Here is an 18,730-nt window from a genome sequence, read left to right as displayed (position 1 = left end):
GCGTTGAAAAGTAACATTGGAAAATGAATAAGTAAAGTTTTATACTGCCAAAGTTGTTTAATTTTTTAATATATATATATATTAAAATATAATATATAATTATAAATATACGTATATGATACTTCTAATAAGTTTCTAAGAATATTCTTACAATTTTCATACTTTTCCAGAGTTGTAACATATCCTAAAAAAAAGTGACAATTATAACAGTCAGAATTAACTTAAGAAAAGTATAAAATTAAAATAAACTGTACAGATGTTGCATTCAACTTCTGAAACATATTTAGTTTAAAACGACCAACATAAAATATCTGAAGTCAGTAGAATTGCAAAAAGTTATAGTACATTGAAATGTTTAATATAATCTTTGGAATATGCAATTATAGAATAAACTAAACTTCTAAAATACCTAATGTTATAAAGTAGGTATTTAAAATATAAATATGCTATTAATTACACATGTACAAGTAATGTAACCGAATTTTAACGATGTTCGAGTCGTTTATAATTACTGCTTCTTTTTTTTTTAATAATTTAGCCCGTAAAATGATACGCGTGATGCCGATTTAACATCGCCATTTTATTGTACAGTCGTAACATTGCTGCCCGAAAATTTATTCGACGCAAACTCCATCGTGTATATATGATATGTAACATGTACTGTTATAAATAAATAAATTTTAAAAATAAGCGTTAATTATCATTAATAAATAAAAGACAAAAGATACAACACACTCTTCTTTAAATACTGAATATTTTATTAATGGATTATAAGTACCTTATATGCGAGTATTTACATGTTCAATTCACTACAAACTACTTAAAATTACACGTAAAATCACATATGGCATATATTGCGCGTCATGTAACTAGCATATACATGCGTACGTTGTATACGAAATATAAAAATATCTTACATTCTTTTAATAGGAATAAGTTTTGCTCACTATTATTATTATTATTCATTGTTGTCGCTATTATTTCTATAACAAAATATATAAAAATACATGTGTAAAATCATCACAATCATTGGAATATATTTAATTCATGAATATATCAACGCCATGATGAACGATACGTTATTATGGCTAATATATAACATAAACATTTAATGTTAACAAGTTCTTTAAACTCACAATTGAGCGAATAAAATTAGATTATCATCATTCTTCATTTTAATTTTTTTTTTTCTTATGTCTATATAAAATACAGAGAATTTTTCAAAAATAATTTTCATTTTATACTAAACGTGTAAAAAAGGACGATAGATTATGATTTGTACATCCAGTTGTCTTCAATGAGCATAAAATACAGATTAGCATATTATTATTATTATTATTATTATTATTATTATTATCATTACTACTACTACTGTTGTTGGTATCTAAAAAGTTACAAAAAAAAATTTTAACTTCATACTTTAAGCTTTTCAGAATATATGTAATCGTGAAAATTTGTATAAAAATGCTACGTGTATACAATTTTCAGTACTTGGTATCTAATTCAACATTGTCTCCAAGAGGACTACTTATCATATATTTTGCTTAAACGAAACTATAATATATAAAATACCTTCTGCATTCACTGCATGTAAGTTTTTGTATTTCTTAATGTACAACATAGGACGTAGTACATTTTATCACAAAAAAAGACAAACTCATATTAAACATTTATTACTGAAATAATATGAAAGAAGCTGTGGTGCGGTATATTTTAAAAACAATCGTTCCATGAAATCGACGGTTACATATACGACTTTTCACTGGCTATTAATTCAGGATTTACGTTTGACAACAAAAATAATGAACATTGCAAGATAGTGAGCACTTTCTTTCTTTTTAGTTAGAAATTATAATTCTAATACTAAATAGATTATACTATTGCTTTTTGCACCAAAATAAAGAAATGTAAATATGATGTTTCTACATATAACTGACTAATATGTACAACTACTATGATACACTTTGTACATTTTTCAAGTATGAAACTACGCACTTATTAATCAAAATTGAAGATTATAATACCTAATAAATAATAATAATAATAATAATAATACAAATTTACACATAATATATCGCTAATAAAGTAATCTGTTCAACAAAATTCTTTGTATTTACCAATTGAATACTAATTGGTAGTTTTATACAACCCAAACTTTGTCTAAATAAAAGATTTTCATACAATAATTAAAAGCATATATCTAAGTCCTTAACTAACCAATTTATTAGCGATAAATCACATGTTACGTGATAAAATAGTTTTGTGGAAGACGCTGTTGGATAAGCATAGAGCTAAATTATTAAATTCGCAGAAATTTGATAAACAGAATATACAAGGTACTTGTTCAATGCACTCTTACAATCTTCAATTTTGATGCACAAAAAAAAAGATATTAATCGGTTATTCTCTAGAGTGCACTATAGACTTTTATCAAAACTATATTGAATTTGGAACAATATTGCCTTACGCGAGTTTTAATAACAAAACAATTGAACTAATTTCAACTAGCATTTGATATATCTATATCAATTGTTTCTTCCTTGAGCAAAGCTCGTTTGTCTTCTTTACTAGTAGCTTGTCGTTTACCACCGACTTTTCGTTTACCTCTGTTAAGTACACCATTTTCTTCATCCATCATACGTAAAATTTGCGTTTGATCAGAACTTTCTATCGGTGCTATCGAGATATCACGGACTGCACGGAATTTACCACAATTGTTCAAATGCTCGTTTTCTAATCGGAAGAAATTCCAAACGAATCGCCTTAAAATAAACACGTTATTAAATAATAAATTACTAATTTTAACGCTTGCTGTGCTACAAATAAATAGTGAAATAACTAAAGGAAATACCTGAAAACTTCAAGAGGTGCTACTATGGACGTCATTAAATCACTGGAAACGTATCCGCATTCGACAAGAACAAAATTCGCGATCCACGCAAATCTCAGAATAAAATCCTCGATTATAGCGAAATAATAGAACCCCTGTAAGAAATAATAAACACAATAAATCTTCACGTGAAAAAGAAAGATTTTCAAAAGACATATTCTCATCTACGCACAGCTGCTGAATATACTACTTCTTCGCGTAAAAATTTATTTTCACCAGCATTGCTATCCAGAAGGCCCCAATCCATTTTTAAATCCCAAGTTACCGAATAAATAGAATTAACAATGCAGCTAATAATCCAAAGCCACAACCATGGATTTTCCCAACGAGTTGGATAATCCGCTGAAATTAACATCTTTTTATCTCTTCAGTTAAAAGTGACATTAGTAAAAAGATTTGTCTGTAACTTACCGGCGCGGTAGGCACACATCGTATTAGATATAACAACGAGGAATGTAGTTGAATATTTTCCGGCATTAGCCAAGTGTGGAAATGCTTCTTTAGAATCTCGATATCGTCGTATACATTGTGCAAAACGGAACCATGCAGGCAAACAGTTAACAATAGGTCTAACAATTAAGGATCCGGACATACATTGCGTGCTGTCTCCTGCTTCTAACCAATTTCCATTGGTAATGTAAAAACACGTTAAAAAATGAAAGTCTAACAGTGCTGTGGCCATACTGTTCAATTGATCTGCCAGCCAGAAATCAGCGAAATTCACATACGCAAATGGTGATATTAAAACTCTTCCCTAAAAACAAGATTAAAGCAGAATTTTATTTTTTACCAACTGATGTGACTTTCCTGATGCGTTAGTGTTACCTACAATGATCTTTAATAGCCAAAACCGAGCTTCGTGTCGAAACATTTTTAATGGATTTAAAAGAAATGCTAGCATAATACAGACTAGAACTAATGGATTCACATATGGAGGAATGCTTAAGCTAGCACTGTACAAAAAGCTTAATAAACTAAGAGTCCATATAACTCCAAGAACAGCCGCTAGTTCCATAAGATGTTGTTCAGACAAATGATTTCGCGGGTCCAATTCAAATATCAATACGTGATTCACACCGGAAGATCGCCATCCGTAAACATTCACACCAATGAGAAATAAAAATTGTATAATAAGCAGAGGTCCGCGATATAATCTAAATGCAATCTTTAAGTTTTCACCGCCATCGTGAAATATTGCTAGAAAGAAAATTTATGAAATTCAGTATACAATGAGAATTGTATTTAACCTGTTTATTTATAATTTTGATCATTACCTGAAAGTACTACTGCCACAAATAGAACAATGAAACTACCCGAGAATAATCCAACTTTGAAAGTAGTCCATGGACTCTGATGCTCTCCTAAAGGTGGTACACGCAAACGTTTCATAGCACGTTGTCGGTCTCCACCTTCTAGATCGTTTGTTACGGTAGTTTCTGTATCTTGAATGACTTTGTCGATATCTTTTGACGTATAAAAGTGTGCAGTTTCTACACATTCCATCCTCCATTTTGATCCACTGTCTACAGACAATAACTGAAAATAAAAATAAGGATATTACATTATGTACATATACGACACAAGCTGCTATGATGTATGAGGTGTGCTGAGTTTTTACTTGTGTTTAATAGGATAGGGGGACTTTAAAATAAGTATTAGTTCGTTCCTTATTTTTTCATTATTGTTTAAATGAACCTGTAAACCTAGAGAAATACAGAAAAATTAAGCATGGATCAATGCAACAGTAGCAAACAGAATCTCATTCTATGTACCTTGTCGTGTTTCTTAAGAATCTTTCGAAAACCAGTGTAATTGAGATTCTGATAGTTCTGAAGAAGTATAAGAGACAGATAAAATTCTGAAAATGCAAGTTTCAATTCTCTCAGCTTCCTTGTTGGTAAATGAGGTTTAACATTCACTTTTCCCTTATTTTTTCCTCCGCCTTGTTGTAATTCTAGTGCTGTTTTCAATTCACTTTGGAGAGCTGCATACTTTCGTGTGGCTTCTGCTAACTTCTCTGTACAAAAGATAAATTATTACACAAATGTTAAATAATATGTGTTTCATTGTCAATAGATATACATAGTTCAGCAGAGTTTTCTTACCAGAATAGAAAGTATTAATTTTCTTTAATTCACGATCACAGAATGTAAAAAATACTTCATCAAAAGAAGCAAAATGTCTGGATATCACTTCTGGCTCAACACTTTCAGCTGACGGTGCTTCTTCTACAGCAGTATAAAGCATCGCCTTCATTTCCTATCAACCCAAAGATGTTGGTTTAATTAGTATTTTAATAATGATTTTTTATTATACATCTCCAATATTATATAATATCATACATATTTAATTTTCAACATTACTTTACTTTACCTCATAGCTAATGTATTGTTTACGCCACTCAGGTGTAATATGGGCAGATAAATGTTCTGCAAACTTCATTTTGCTTCACTTTATGTAACAACCTGCAATAAACAAATTCATTAAAATTATTATTTTCAAGTAACAAAGAAAATAAGACATATAGATAAAGTACAGATAAAAGTACAAAGTATGAGAGAAGTTCCATGTATTATGATTAACTGAATCTTTTTCTTTATTTCTGTATAAATTTTCAAGAACATTCACAATGTTTCAATTAACTATTAAATTGTGTAAATAGTATACACCAAAAGATAACGAAATAATAAAGTAAGCAAAAATGAATTGTTACCGTATTGTAAAGTAAACACAATATCAAAATGAACAAGTGAATCAATTGTTTCGTTTTATGCTCATCTTTAAGGTATTATAACCACGAAAGAGGTTACATGTAATACATACAATGCACACAAAACCTTTGTCGGTGGCGCTAGGTCAATATTTTCTCAATTGGTTTACTCCATGATAAATTACTATTGCTTGCAAATGAATGTCTTTATCCTTACTTACTATTTACAAATATTACAAATTATCAAATTTTATATGAAACATAGCACCAGTCTTCCTCCTATTCGAACGATAGTTATTGGACGGTGCAATAATTTATTTATCATTTAATCACGCTTTTCACAACGATAAATCATCGGACTGTTAGCAGTGAAGGCAATTTTTCGATTAAATTTCTGATTCGTACATATATCGCACAAAAATCTATTCAAATGCTTATATATTGATATTAATCACATTACATAGGTGTGATTTATAATGTTCAGCATTATAAATTTTTTTAATTCAACTCCTTTATTTTGGAACATACGTTTATTTTTGTAAATTTCAGTTTATTTATTTAGTAAATTTCAATTTTAAGCTTTATTATTACTCATCATATTTCTTATGTTATGAATAACATTTTTAATTATTTATATATACATATATATGTGTATATTTATATATGTACATATGTTAACATAAATATATTGTTTTATTCTGTTTCTTTTGCGAGGACGAATTGTCTGTACAAAAAGAAATACATATGCCTATTTATTTTTATACAGAGTTGTTTTACAGATGGCGCTAGAAAAACATGAAAACATTTTTCTTCAACTGTATTTGTTACAGCTAATAAGTATATATATCACAATATATAGTGCCTTGGTGTCTTGTAGAGCAACACAAAATTACTTATCACATTAAATTCATAAGTTGTAATATTTTTTTTAAATACTGCATATATTAAGTTAAACTTCATAGATATTGAAAAAGAATTCTAAAAGATTTGACAGAAGATTAGTGAACTTATCATTATACGTATATTATTTACGTAATTTGTACTTATCAATGTTATAAAATTTGTAAGTCTATTGCTATATCTTTGCACATATGTTTGCACAAGAATGATGTTAGCATACACATTATAAGAAATAACTTTTAGAATGTCATTTTTTTGCAAATAATAAATCTGTTACTTTCATTTTTTTAGGATGTATGATATTCTTTAATTGCAATTCTAACATAATATGAATTGGTTACTACTATCATTGTTCTTTATCAGTCTCATAAATAATAGTATATCATGGAAGACTTTTATGAGAGGTAGAAGTAAATATGGTAATCTAGGTGTTCCAGCTTTATCTAAAGATCAAGAACTTCCAAGCGACCAATGGTTTACACAGTTTTTAGATCACTTTAATCCAACTGATGCACGTGTTTGGCAACAGGTAATGTAAGAATGTGTTGAATATTTCTTAATTAAATGAACTAACATTCAGTTGATTCAAATTATTTTTTCAGAGATATTTTGTAAATGGAGAATACTACAAGAAAGGCGGGCCAGTATTCTTGATGATAAGTGGTGAAGCTGCAGCAGGTTCTAAATGGATGAAAGAAGGTCAATGGATTGAGTATGCCAAGCAATTTGGAGCATTATGCTTTCAGGTGGAACATCGCTTTTATGGGCAAAGTCATCCTACTTCGTATGTAATAATGCTTATCAAATATACAATTGATACATTTTACAAATTATGGCATAATGTTTCTGTTATCTGCAGGGATCTCAGTGTAAAGAATTTAATGTATCTTTCATCACAACAAGCACTTGCAGATTTGGCTTACTTCATACAACTTATGAATAGTAATTACAAGCTACCAAAGGATACCAAATGGATTGCATTTGGAGGATCATACGCTGGATCATTAGCTGCATGGTTGCGTTCTAAATACCCACATTTAGTACATGGAGCTGTTTCTGCAAGTGGTCCTTTATTAGCAGAAATTGATTTTCAGGGCAAGTATATATAAAAAGATGCTTAATTTAGCACTATTGTTTTATATTAACAATTATACCTTATAGAATACTATGTTGTCGTTGAGAATGCTCTCAAAGAATATTCTGAGGAATGTGTGAATACAATAATAAAGGCAAACCAACAATTTCATATAATGTTACGTCATCCTATTGGTCAACAAGGAATAGTTAAAAAATTTGCGTAAGTAAAAATCTAATTGTTTCTTCATTATTATAAATATATTATTTTTTCGAAAAATTATTTTTACTTATAGTTTATGTGATCCTATTGATCCTGGGCATACTAAACGTAATGATATCTCGAATTTATACGAAACAATAGCAAGCATCTTCGCCGGTATTGTACAATATAACAAAGACAATCGTAATAATTCCGCAATGGCTAATCTCACTATTGAGAGCGCCTGTGACATTTTAACGAATGAAACATTAGGTATAGCTGTCGATAGACTTGCAGTCTTAAGCACCAAAATATTGAATGCATCAGGAGAGAAGTGTTTAGATTATACGTATAGCAAAATGATTCATAAACTTCGAAACGTAACGTGGGCTAGCGAAGAAGCAGAAGGAGGTAACGTATTTCTCTGCCTATATAATTACTGTTTTATTTCTTATTTGTATTTCAATACATATTTTTTGTAGGACGTCAATGGACGTATCAAACGTGTACAGAATTTGGATTTTTCCAAACTTCAACAGCACGCCCCAATTTGTTTAGTGAAACTTTCCCAGCAGATTTCTTTGTACAACAATGTGTTGATATATTTGGTCCAAGGTTCGTTTAAAATTATGATAAGTACATTTTTTAATTGCGAAATACATTGTTCAATTCATCAGCTATAAATTAATATTTCCGTATTCTAATAGGTACAATATTCATTTGTTGAATTCGGCAATTAATAGAACAAATATTTTATATGGAGGATTAGATTTGAAAGTTACAAATGTAGTGTTTGTACATGGATCAACTGATCCTTGGCATGTTTTGGGAATTACAAAATCACCAAATCGGCAAATGCCTGCCATTTATATTAATGGTGTGTACAAATGGATTAAAATTTTTCATGTTTCATTTAAATTAAAAATTAATTTAATATTATGACCCATAGGTACTGCTCACTGTGCTAACATGTATCCTCCCTCCAAAAATGATCCACCTGAATTGAAAGCTGCCAGAGTAGCGATCGAACGTTTAATATATCAATGGTTGCATAGTTAATTATGATATCCTTAACGCTTTATGTGAAACATCCGACTGCTTAATGATAAATAGATTTTTATTTCTTTTATAAAACAACGATGCATTACAAGAATTAAATTTATTTCAGTAAATTTTTGAACAATTCATATTTTCATTTATGAGTTTCTGTGGAACAATTATTATTATACTACGTAAATATTTTTAATTTACATTTATATTCAAATAAAATTCGTGCATTATTAATACTAAAACTAATTACGTACGTAGACTTACTAAAAACATACGAGTGTTTGTCATTCTGTGTTTATATTAAACCACAAGAATATATAGATACAATTAAACAAATTTGCCCGTAATGGCACTATTACAATTTCCTGTGGATTACTGAGATATCAAATAAATACATGTACATACAGACATACTGTGAATATCTTACGTCAGTCAACGAATAAATACATATCATCTATTGATCATGTATGTTTTATTCTCGACGAGCATGAGAAGAAATGTTCAACTGATTAAAATAATACTAGACATAAATGATTCATTAAGATGTCGTAAAATCTATAAAAACAGATCCAACATGAGTTTTAACACGCGTAAATTGTCTTAGAATGAGCACCATAACTAAATGAATTTTGATTCTGAAATGGATAACGTCGGCCTTTCCTTAACAATACCATCTTCGAATATCGCTCCGCTGCGAGAAATTTGTTCGAGCCCTTTAAGGCGAGGCCAAAGTGCCCATAACAGATACTGATCTTATCGAGTGTTACCGATTTTCATAAAATATACCATATTACCGTGATCAAATATTCTTAATAATAATTTATATAAAAAATTATTGGAATTCGTTTGATCAGTAATTATATAATATATATTACTCTCTCATTTTTTTGGCATATCCTTCGATCAACATGTGATCCTCCACATTCACGACTTCCCTCTCTGGCTTACGCTACTGCAGTATACGGTATTTACATTAACAGTAACACGATAATCGTAAATGATTTATTGTATAACAGAACAATAAATGCAGGATGAATTAGTTCTTTTTATCTATCGTTCACGTTTCAAGATTCTCCTACGCAACGTTTGAATCGTTCACCATGTTCTTTTAAATTCCCATTGTAAATGGGTTTACAGATTATTTTATAAATGGCAGAACGGAGTGGATAATGATTTTATATTGAAAAAAGAAAAGAATGAAACGTAAGATAATGAAATATTTATTTTCGAAAGAGAATGATTTTAAATGTTTGCCAAGTATTTGAGAAAATATGCGTGCATGTTCTATCCATCTCAACAATATTCTGAGATGGATTTTGCTTTTATATAGAGAGAAAAAATTTTTATCTTACATTTTCTTGGCATAAAATCATCATTCTCCATGATCATTCGCCATTCATTAAGCACGCACAGAGCGTGAAAAAAAAAAAACAGCTTGCTCGTGATCCAATCGCGACTCGTTACAGTTATCGATTCACCGAAAACCTGAGGAAATAAGGTATCCTAGGTAATAGATCCGGTGTTCAGTATCTGTGATGGGACTGGGACTGCCTCCACTCGGGCGTAGAGTTACCGTGGTGATGATGATGATGATGGTGATGGCGTTTCTTGTCGGAAATGCTGGCGTGCTTGTTAGACGGATACGTGGCTACGTCGCTCACAACTAATTCCGAGCCATCTCTCTCGGTGTTGTTGCCACGGTAATTTTCTCGGTATCCTGGTTCATCCAGGGTCTCCTTGCGACGAAGAGGAGGATGATTGGTCTTATGGCCGGTCGTCTCGTGCAGATTTTCCCAAGCTTGACGGTAGTATCGATTCAAGCCTCCTCGACTTTCGGAGGAACTACTTCCAAAGCTGGCCACGGTATTGCAATCGGGGGATGCACGGTGCCGATAGTGCTTGCTGCTCCGACCGCGATTTCTGCGTGAATACGTCAACAGATATTTATTGTCAAAAGTGAAAGAAATTCCACAGCACGGAACAGAAATAAGAAAATTTCGTTGGAGGATTTATTTCAAAAAAAAAAGAAATATATTTTAGTGATTCATGATTTTCTCTTCTTTTTTTCTTTTTTTTAATCATGTATTAAGCGAGGTGTACATGTGATTCGTGTGCATCGTCGAGATTTGGCTTTCAGATATTTAAATTATTTCTTATAAAACATTTTTATCCTAATATTTCTGGCTTCTGTTTCACCATTGTTGTTTAGCGATCGAAGCCAAATCCATCGTTCAATTTTGTTTTACGTACATACGTGTGTTTAGCGAAGTGTGATCAAAGCAATGTTTAGTGAAGTAATTAGCAGCACCATCACCAGCTTGAAGATAAAAGTAGCAGGAAATTAAAACTGTTCAAACGTCTAATTTCGCGCTCAATCGTAATTCTAAATCAACCGAGGCCATCCGATTAACAGAAACAGAACAACAGAACGATTTTTTTTTTACAACGAAGGTATTAAAATACTCGTGAATAATCAAATGATAAATTTTCCATCTGCGAAAGTCTCGCCTCTAATTCAAGCTCCGAATCAAATCGCTTTCTCCACCAACAGAGGGTGGTGTTGAATCCTATTCCAAACGACGTACTAAAAAAACAATCGCACGCAGACGAAGTTACAGGGACCTCGGGGGAAGAAGAAGGTGCATAAACGCTGCGTCGATGTGTGTGCGTCGGGGAAGTAGAGAAGAAGCTTTCAAAAAAAAAAAAAAAACAGCTCTGTGGTGAGCTGTGGTGAACGAGCTATCGCTATATATGGGTGCTCATTATAAACGTTGCTCGTTTACCTTGACTAGTAATCACTCGCGAGGGTGGCGCATGGCGGTTGTAGTGGTACGTGGTGATGGTTGATGTAGAGGTGGGCGGTGGTTGCGTGGAGGGTGAGGGCGATAATGGTGGGCTATATATGTATATATATATATATATATATATATATATATAGAGAGAGAGAGAGAGAAAGAGAGAAAGACGTATGTATACATATACAGGAAATAGTTGTCTTAAAGGGAAGGATTGGAGAAATATCCAGCGCGATGGGCCGCCGAGAGACCGAAGGAGTAAGGATAATCGGTGCCGCGGCGAGCCGTCAAATCGCGGCGCCCCAGGTGCTGGTCGGGGAAGGGCAGCGCCAGCAGCGTATACCAACGCGAAGGCATCCCGGTATCACCCCTTCCAAGGCCACCACTACCGCCACCCCTCAACGCACCAACCCCACCAAGCCCCCTGCGGCGCCTTCCTCTGACGCTGCCACTGCCGCTAGCCACCGCAACGCAAACGGGCTCAGTGTTAATCGTTATTGTTTCTTGATCGTTACCTAGTTTCCTCTGATCAATCTTTTTCTTTTCCATTTTCTTTCTCTTTTTTTTTTTTTTTTTTTTTCTTTGATCGTTTCCCTTTTCTTTCAGGTGTTACTGTTTCTTTTTTTTTTTTTAACATTCTGAGCATTGAGCTCAGGTGTAATACTAATACAGTTGGAATTTTCATGAGTAAATTGAAGATCTTAAAAAGAGCACTTGTGAAGAAAATTCGAAGGTATTGAAATGGAGAGACAAATATCTATTGGATTAATTGTGAAAATGTGAGTCTGCGTAAAAATCTATAATCTACTACTAACATGATCAAACTACTGCTACCTGTGATCTGCTAGTAACAAAACATTCAAGCAATATTTGTCCTGTGATCAAACAAAATATTCAGAGAATCGAGATGAAATTATGTATTTCTTTCTTCGACTGTATGATATACGTTTTAAAGTATTCTTCTGTTAGATATGTATCCTCAAAATGTGTTCACTGATTGTTAGAGAGAGTCACTGCGAAAATGAGATAATCCAATGTTTCAAGCATAATAGGAATTCTACAATATTTCTTTTATTAATCAAAACTTGCTGTAAATCGTCGTGAACTTCCAAATTTCACCTAAAGTAATTTACAATGTATTTCAAATATGAATGGAAATCTCTTGGTCGAGTAATTTTGCATTTTTTCACTTAAAGTAGGGAAAGGTTTTCACAGCATGCTGCACCAAAACTACATTCATAACGTTACCAATGGACAATATTTTGAAAAAAAAAAAAAAGATACAATCGAAATCAAGAGGGCTTGGAGGTTTATCTTTACACGTTTTGAATTACAATGAATTACAAATTACAAATATTTCGGAAATGGGGTATGAAACGCGCGATTAGATAAGAAGAGATTAGACAAGAAGACAGACGAAAGAATAAAGAAAGTTCAAACAAATGTAGAGTAAGCGATACAGTATACACACGTAGGGTCAAAGAGCCAATGTATTGTATGTATATATAGAAGCTATAGTTATACATAGTCTGCCCAAGAAATAATGCCTGTTGAAAATGAATCGAAGGCAATACGATCTTTAAATTGCAGACAGTAAGAGCACGAGATGATTGTGTGAACGTAACATGACGAAAATCTAAAAGTCAAAATGGGAATAATGTAACATGCATCTATACTATATATATATATGTTCGAATATTTATGGTAATTGATAGTCAATGGTAATGACGAGAAAATCGGTCTTTTAAAAAGACAGGTTGCATCGAGCCGTTAGTGAGGATTGGTAAGAAATTTCTGTTTCAAAATTCATAAAAACTTTTTCTGATCATTTCAAGTTTTGTCTTTTTGAAATTTCTGCATTAAATATAATTATATTTTATTTCTCGAAAGTTCCATTGAAGTTGGAAATTTCAAGCTTTCATCTCAAAACGATTCTAGAAAGATGTCTCTTTTTTTTTCTAACAGTCGAAAGTTCTCAAACAGAAAATTTACTCGCGTTTAAGCTTACTTTTACTTAATTGTCACAGTCCTCAAACTGCCGTCAGCAACAAATGAAAAAGCAAAAAGGAACGGCTAAAAGACAAAAATAAATAATACTTTCGTATTGCGACGAAAACAGGCGCTACTTTCGGCAGGCAATCGAATAGAATCGATAGAACGGGCGACTCGAAAGTGCCGTCGTTCAACTGACGGTAATTTATTTGTAATGATTTGCTTTTACCTGCGTATGAGTATTACAACGGTGGTGATTACAGCGGCAAGGAATACGAAACCGCCGAAGACACCCAAGGCAATCACCGCGCCTAGATTTAATTTCGCTTGATGAGTGTTACTCGACGACTGGTCGGCGTTGTCCACCCTGTACGGTCCAGATGGTTCAGGGACACCGGTTCCAATGCCAACCTGTGCATTGTCCACTCCACTGCCGGAGATCTCGTTGTCCTGAGGATGATCGTTGCTGTCGTCGTTCAAGGGCGGCGACGAAGACGGCGCAGGCCTCTGAAGGCCGATGTTCGGTTTCCTCGCGATGGTTTCTCGAACCGTCGCCGGTAATTCGGCAGTGCTGGACACTCTTCGTGGTGGCACAGGGGTGGTCGTGGTTGTGGTCGATGAAATCGTTGTGGTTCGGACTCGTGGTGGTAAGAATGTGTGTCGGGTTCTGCTGGTCGTTGATCGCACCGTTGATCGGGGAGGTGCGGTCACTGTGGTACGCGGCTCTTCTGTAATATAATGTAAAGATATTTTGATAAGTGTTCGAATATAGTAATAACAGTATAATTTAAGTAATAATATAATTTTATAGTAATAACAGTATAATTTAAGTAGTATTATAATTTAAGTAACAATATAATTTTATAGTAATATAACAGTATAATAGTAATTTTATAGTAATATAACAGTATAATTTAAGTAGTAATATAATTTTATAGTAATAACAGTATAATTTAAGTAATATTATAATTTAAGTAATAATATAATATAATTTTGTTCTCGAATATTAATTGTTTGTGAAATTACGTACAATGTTCCGACACATTATTACTGTAAATATAGTCACAATCGTTTGTTTCAAAGTTTGCATTTTTATTCAAACGTTTATTAATAATCGGTTGATTATCAATTTTTCGAATTTCTGCAAATGCATACGAGTGAGTGAATTTAAATTGTAAATGTGAAATAAAGATTACACATACCTGTACAGGTGGGTGCGACATGATCGTACAATCCAGTAGGCAAACACAGTATTTGTCGGAAGCCGGAGAGCCTGTAACCTTTCTCGCAAGTATAGGTAACGATACTACCTACAAGAAGGCTTCGACTGAAGTTCGTCTTCAATGGTACTGTCTCGGTTTCGTCGATCTCGTCGATTTGAATGTAACTGTGTGGAACAGGTGTAGGAGGATCACAGAGAATCGGCTCGCAACGTGGTGGCGGTCCGTTCCAGCGCTCGTCGATGTCGCACGTCAATCTTGCACGACCTGTCAATCGAAATGAATTATTTCTCGAAAAACAAATTATTAGTTAATTGCAATTTATCGAGTGAACTATGTACAGTATCTGTATAATGTTGAACTAATAAAAAAATGAAAGAGCCATGCTCTGTAGCACCACTGCGTATCTTCAGTCACCTACTTCAACCAATCCATTACCAATCTCTAAAAATTTCGATCAATTTCAAGCGATTCTACAATCAGCTGCGAAATCAGGAAGAGGGTCAAGAAAAACTATACAACATCATCGCTATGTTTATCAGCGACATGCTCTTACCAATTTCCTTCGGAACGGCGAAGCAGAACGTTTCAACAGAACGTGTATCTAGACGTATCACTCGCAAACGATGGCCATTTATCAAAGAGCGAGGAAATAATGGCTAGCGCCACGATAAATTCTTACCAGTCATCTCGTATCCCTCGTCGCACGAATAAAGCACCTGACTGAGATAGCTAACGGTATTGTTGATAAGTGTGTAGCCTCCGTGTTTTATGTTTGCTGGATAACCGCACTCGATGCCTGAAACATACAGAGGGATTGTTGAATTTAACATCGGCGAGGGACGATCGTATATGGTTCACCGAACGCTTCTAATCTCTTCTAATCTCTTACTTTTGCACACCGGTGGAAACTCGTTGTAGAAGCCAGTGTCGAGGCAGGTACGAGTCGACGGCCCTATAAGAAGACTGCCGGCGTTACAAGTATATTCCACCGTTGCCCCGACTTCGTACGCGCTTCCGGAATTTCGATCTGTTATCGTGGTCACTGTCATCGTGGAGTTCGGGGGTTGCTCCGGTCGACCGCACGCTCGTGGTTCTGGAAAGCACGCGAAAATCCGTTACTTTCTTTTCACTCAAGGAAAAAAAAAAAAAAAAAATAAGCCCAACGACAAAGTTGATAGATCTTGGTGTGTGAATTGCATGAAACTTGTAAAATAATTCATATTCATTCGCCACTGTTTACTGTGCTAATTAAGCAAACAAAATGGATCAGTACGTTATATCACGTAAAACTGAATTTTAAAAATATATGTGAACAGTATATTTCATTATATATGGTATATGGTATGTTTAATTATACATGGTATTTAACAGCATATTTATATATGAACATATTTATATATGGTATGGTAGGAGTATATTTAATTATATGGTATTTAACAGTATATTTATATATGAATAATATATTTAATTATATACCGTTTAATTATAACGGTATATTTAATGGTATGGTATGAGTATGTTTAATTATATGGTATATAACAGTATATTTATATATGGTATATTTAATTATATAGTATTTAACAGTATATTTATGCGTATGAGTATATTTATATACGAACAGTATATTTAATTATATGGTATATGGTATATTTAATTATATGGTATTTAACAGTATATATATGTGAGTACATTTATATATGGTATGGTATGAGTATATTTAATTATATGGTATATAACAGTATATTTATATATAACATGGTATATTTAATTACATAGTATTTAACAGTATATTTATGAGTATGAGTTTATATATGAACAGTATGAATATATTTATATATGAACAGTATATTTAATTATATGGTATATGGTATTTAACAGTATATATATGTGAGTATATTTATATATGGTATGGTATGAGTATATTTAATTATATATACAGTATATTTATATATAGTACGGTATATTTAATGGTATTAAATTTTTATTTATATGGTATTTAACAGTATATTTAATTTAGTTGAATTTTAAATATATGTATACAATATATTTAAAAATATATATGAACAATATTTACTACTTGTCAGGAAGATGATATACATCATCACTGTATCGATAATTCGATAGTAATGGAAGAATAGTTGGTACTCACGGTGTTGACAGATGAAATTCAACCGAGCTGTGCAAGGTGTATCGGACCAAAGCCATCCTCTACTACCATCGTATCGAGCACAGTCTTCCTCGGTGCCTTGAGGCAGACTCCAGAAAGAAACGGAGACCTCTTCGCCGCTACCTGTCCACCTCCACACCGTGCGATCCTTTTGATCTCTCACTGCGCCCATCCAGTATTGACTCGAGGTATCACTCCTTTTCAAAAAAGAAAAAAAACAAAAAAAGAATTCAATCAAAAGTAGGCAAAAGATATGAAACACAGAGGTAAATAATTGATAAGAATTCTACCTGTGTCTCCTCCACAATTCCCACGAAATGAACCCTTGCAACGCTGGATTGCTTTCGTCCACTAAGGTACCACCTCGCGCACGACAGAAGGCCAACGCCTCCCTGAATATCAGCGGCTGCCGATTATAGAATATGTAACATTTTCCATTGTAGGTCGCTGTCGAGCCTGGTGGCTGGTCTCTAAACTGCGGACACCTCTCGATGGGAAGGGCCTGTACAAAAGAATCAACCACGGTCCTTTTAACCTCTTGCGAACTGTGCTGGCGAACTGGTTCGCGGACCATAACGAGTGACCGAGCCGTATACAATAATTCGTCGATTTCTTTTTCTTTTGAACTCGTCGGTACGACATCACTGGATAGAAATTATTGAGAAGTAATGAACTTATCATTTGTTTTGCCTGGGTTACACTCAAATACACTTGAAACTGAGAAAACGTTGCAATTTTTGGACAAAATGTTCTCGACGTGCGTGGTCGAAAAAAAGATCCGGATAACACAAGGAGGAATCCGTAATCTAAATAAGACTGTTCGTCGAACTCGTTCTTGAGATTTTTCACAATAACATTTCATTTTCATACAATAGGAGATGGTACCTGATCGGTGTACACGAAAGCCTCGCATAACGAGAGTTGTACTGGAATTGGTGCCGGCGTGTTTGCTTCCAAGTGTACGGAAACGAAGGCTCCAGGCATTGGCGGATTGCAGGGTAAGAAAAGAGGTTGCCCTTCTTCGAGGGGGCCGGTGAAACGATTGCAAATTGGATTCGTTCCCAGGTCCGGCCGATTGTTTCCGACACGAACAACGATCGTTCCAGGCATACCATCGCCTGCAATCAGAGAACGTGTGAAGAATTTAGGCTCGGTTACTTCGCGAGTGATACGAAGCTCAGAATCGGAAATTGTCTTCCTCGGACAATTTGAAGCCAATTTGAAAGACGAAGCGAAGCAAGTAACAGCAACGCCGTTATTTTCTTGTAATAATAACAATTTCGTTGACTCAACATACGGAAGATCGAGTTTTACCAGTTTGCCTCGGCAATCGATTTAATTTTCATCGGTCTAAGTCTCTGATCGAACACAGAATCGGATTCTACATAACATGAAAATTAAATAATAGTATGAAATTTGTAAACTCGACCAGAACGAATAAAACTTGCATCATCTGAGGAAAAAACGATAGGAGAGTACAACGATATTAAGATAATAAAATGTATTATTTTGCATATATTTCAGAGACAGTCACGTGTAGAATGCAGTTCGAATCGATCGCGGGCTTTCACTGGCGGCTCGAATTGCTATCCTGCCTCGGTAAATTGCGAACATAGCGTTTGAACGGATAAAATCATCTGAAATAATCCGGTGCCCGGCAAGGACTACATCTTCCGACCTGGAAAGCATTTCAGGTGTGACCAGATGGACGAGTCGCTGCCGAGTAC

At 33.6% G+C, this 18,730-nt stretch overlaps 3 protein-coding genes across 7 annotated transcripts in view; 1 reads left to right on the top strand and 2 right to left on the bottom strand.

The window, feature by feature from the left end:
- Positions 1–738: 738 nt before the first annotated feature.
- On the bottom strand, positions 739–6,094 carry LOC122538378 (xenotropic and polytropic retrovirus receptor 1 homolog). 5 transcript variants are annotated; one of them, XM_043672390.1, is made up of 10 exons: positions 5,714–6,094; positions 5,264–5,355; positions 4,996–5,149; positions 4,663–4,907; positions 4,165–4,426; positions 3,720–4,087; positions 3,302–3,644; positions 3,063–3,232; positions 2,852–2,985; positions 739–2,762 (listed from the first exon to the last, which is right to left on the bottom strand). In XM_043672390.1, exons 2-10 carry the CDS (start codon positions 5,330–5,332, stop codon positions 2,501–2,503), a joined length of 2,007 nt encoding a protein of 668 aa, XP_043528325.1. In that variant the 5' UTR covers positions 5,333–5,355; positions 5,714–6,094; the 3' UTR covers positions 739–2,500. The 5 variants fall into 5 exon arrangements, with proteins under 5 accessions (XP_043528325.1, XP_043528342.1, XP_043528334.1 ...); XM_043672407.1 differs by having other exon boundaries at positions 5,822–6,094; XM_043672399.1 differs by lacking the exon at positions 5,714–6,094 and adding an exon at positions 5,604–5,707.
- Positions 6,095–6,381: 287 nt separating this feature from the next.
- Positions 6,382–9,234, top strand: LOC122538408 (putative serine protease K12H4.7). The gene is made up of 9 exons (XM_043672450.1): positions 6,382–6,663; positions 6,792–7,029; positions 7,103–7,284; positions 7,360–7,595; positions 7,662–7,797; positions 7,871–8,187; positions 8,259–8,391; positions 8,484–8,653; positions 8,726–9,234. The coding sequence occupies exons 2-9, from the start codon at positions 6,829–6,831 to the stop codon at positions 8,833–8,835; spliced, it is 1,485 nt and encodes a 494-aa protein (XP_043528385.1). The 5' UTR covers positions 6,382–6,663; positions 6,792–6,828; the 3' UTR covers positions 8,836–9,234.
- Positions 9,235–9,430: 196 nt separating this feature from the next.
- Positions 9,431–18,730, bottom strand: part of LOC122538370 — a 44,460-nt gene continuing 35,160 nt past the window's right edge. Inside the window, exons 4-11 of the mRNA XM_043672379.1 lie at positions 17,889–18,121; positions 17,294–17,505; positions 16,986–17,200; positions 15,726–15,929; positions 15,516–15,632; positions 14,816–15,100; positions 13,843–14,341; positions 9,431–10,746 (exon numbers count right to left, since the gene is read on the bottom strand). Coding sequence (XP_043528314.1) covers positions 10,350–10,746; positions 13,843–14,341; positions 14,816–15,100; positions 15,516–15,632; positions 15,726–15,929; positions 16,986–17,200; positions 17,294–17,505; positions 17,889–18,121 — 2,162 coding nt within the window. The 3' untranslated portion in view covers positions 9,431–10,349. The remainder of the gene's footprint in view (positions 10,747–13,842; positions 14,342–14,815; positions 15,101–15,515; positions 15,633–15,725; positions 15,930–16,985; positions 17,201–17,293; positions 17,506–17,888; positions 18,122–18,730) is intronic.

This window comes from Frieseomelitta varia, unplaced genomic scaffold (genome assembly GCF_011392965.1).
Source record: "Frieseomelitta varia isolate USP_RPSP 00005682 unplaced genomic scaffold, Fvar_1.2 scaffold_163, whole genome shotgun sequence".
In the NCBI taxonomy this organism is placed as follows: domain Eukaryota; kingdom Metazoa; phylum Arthropoda; class Insecta; order Hymenoptera; family Apidae; genus Frieseomelitta; species Frieseomelitta varia.
Note: the sequence above shows the minus strand (reverse complement) of the source record. Positions and strands in the feature narration are given on the sequence as shown.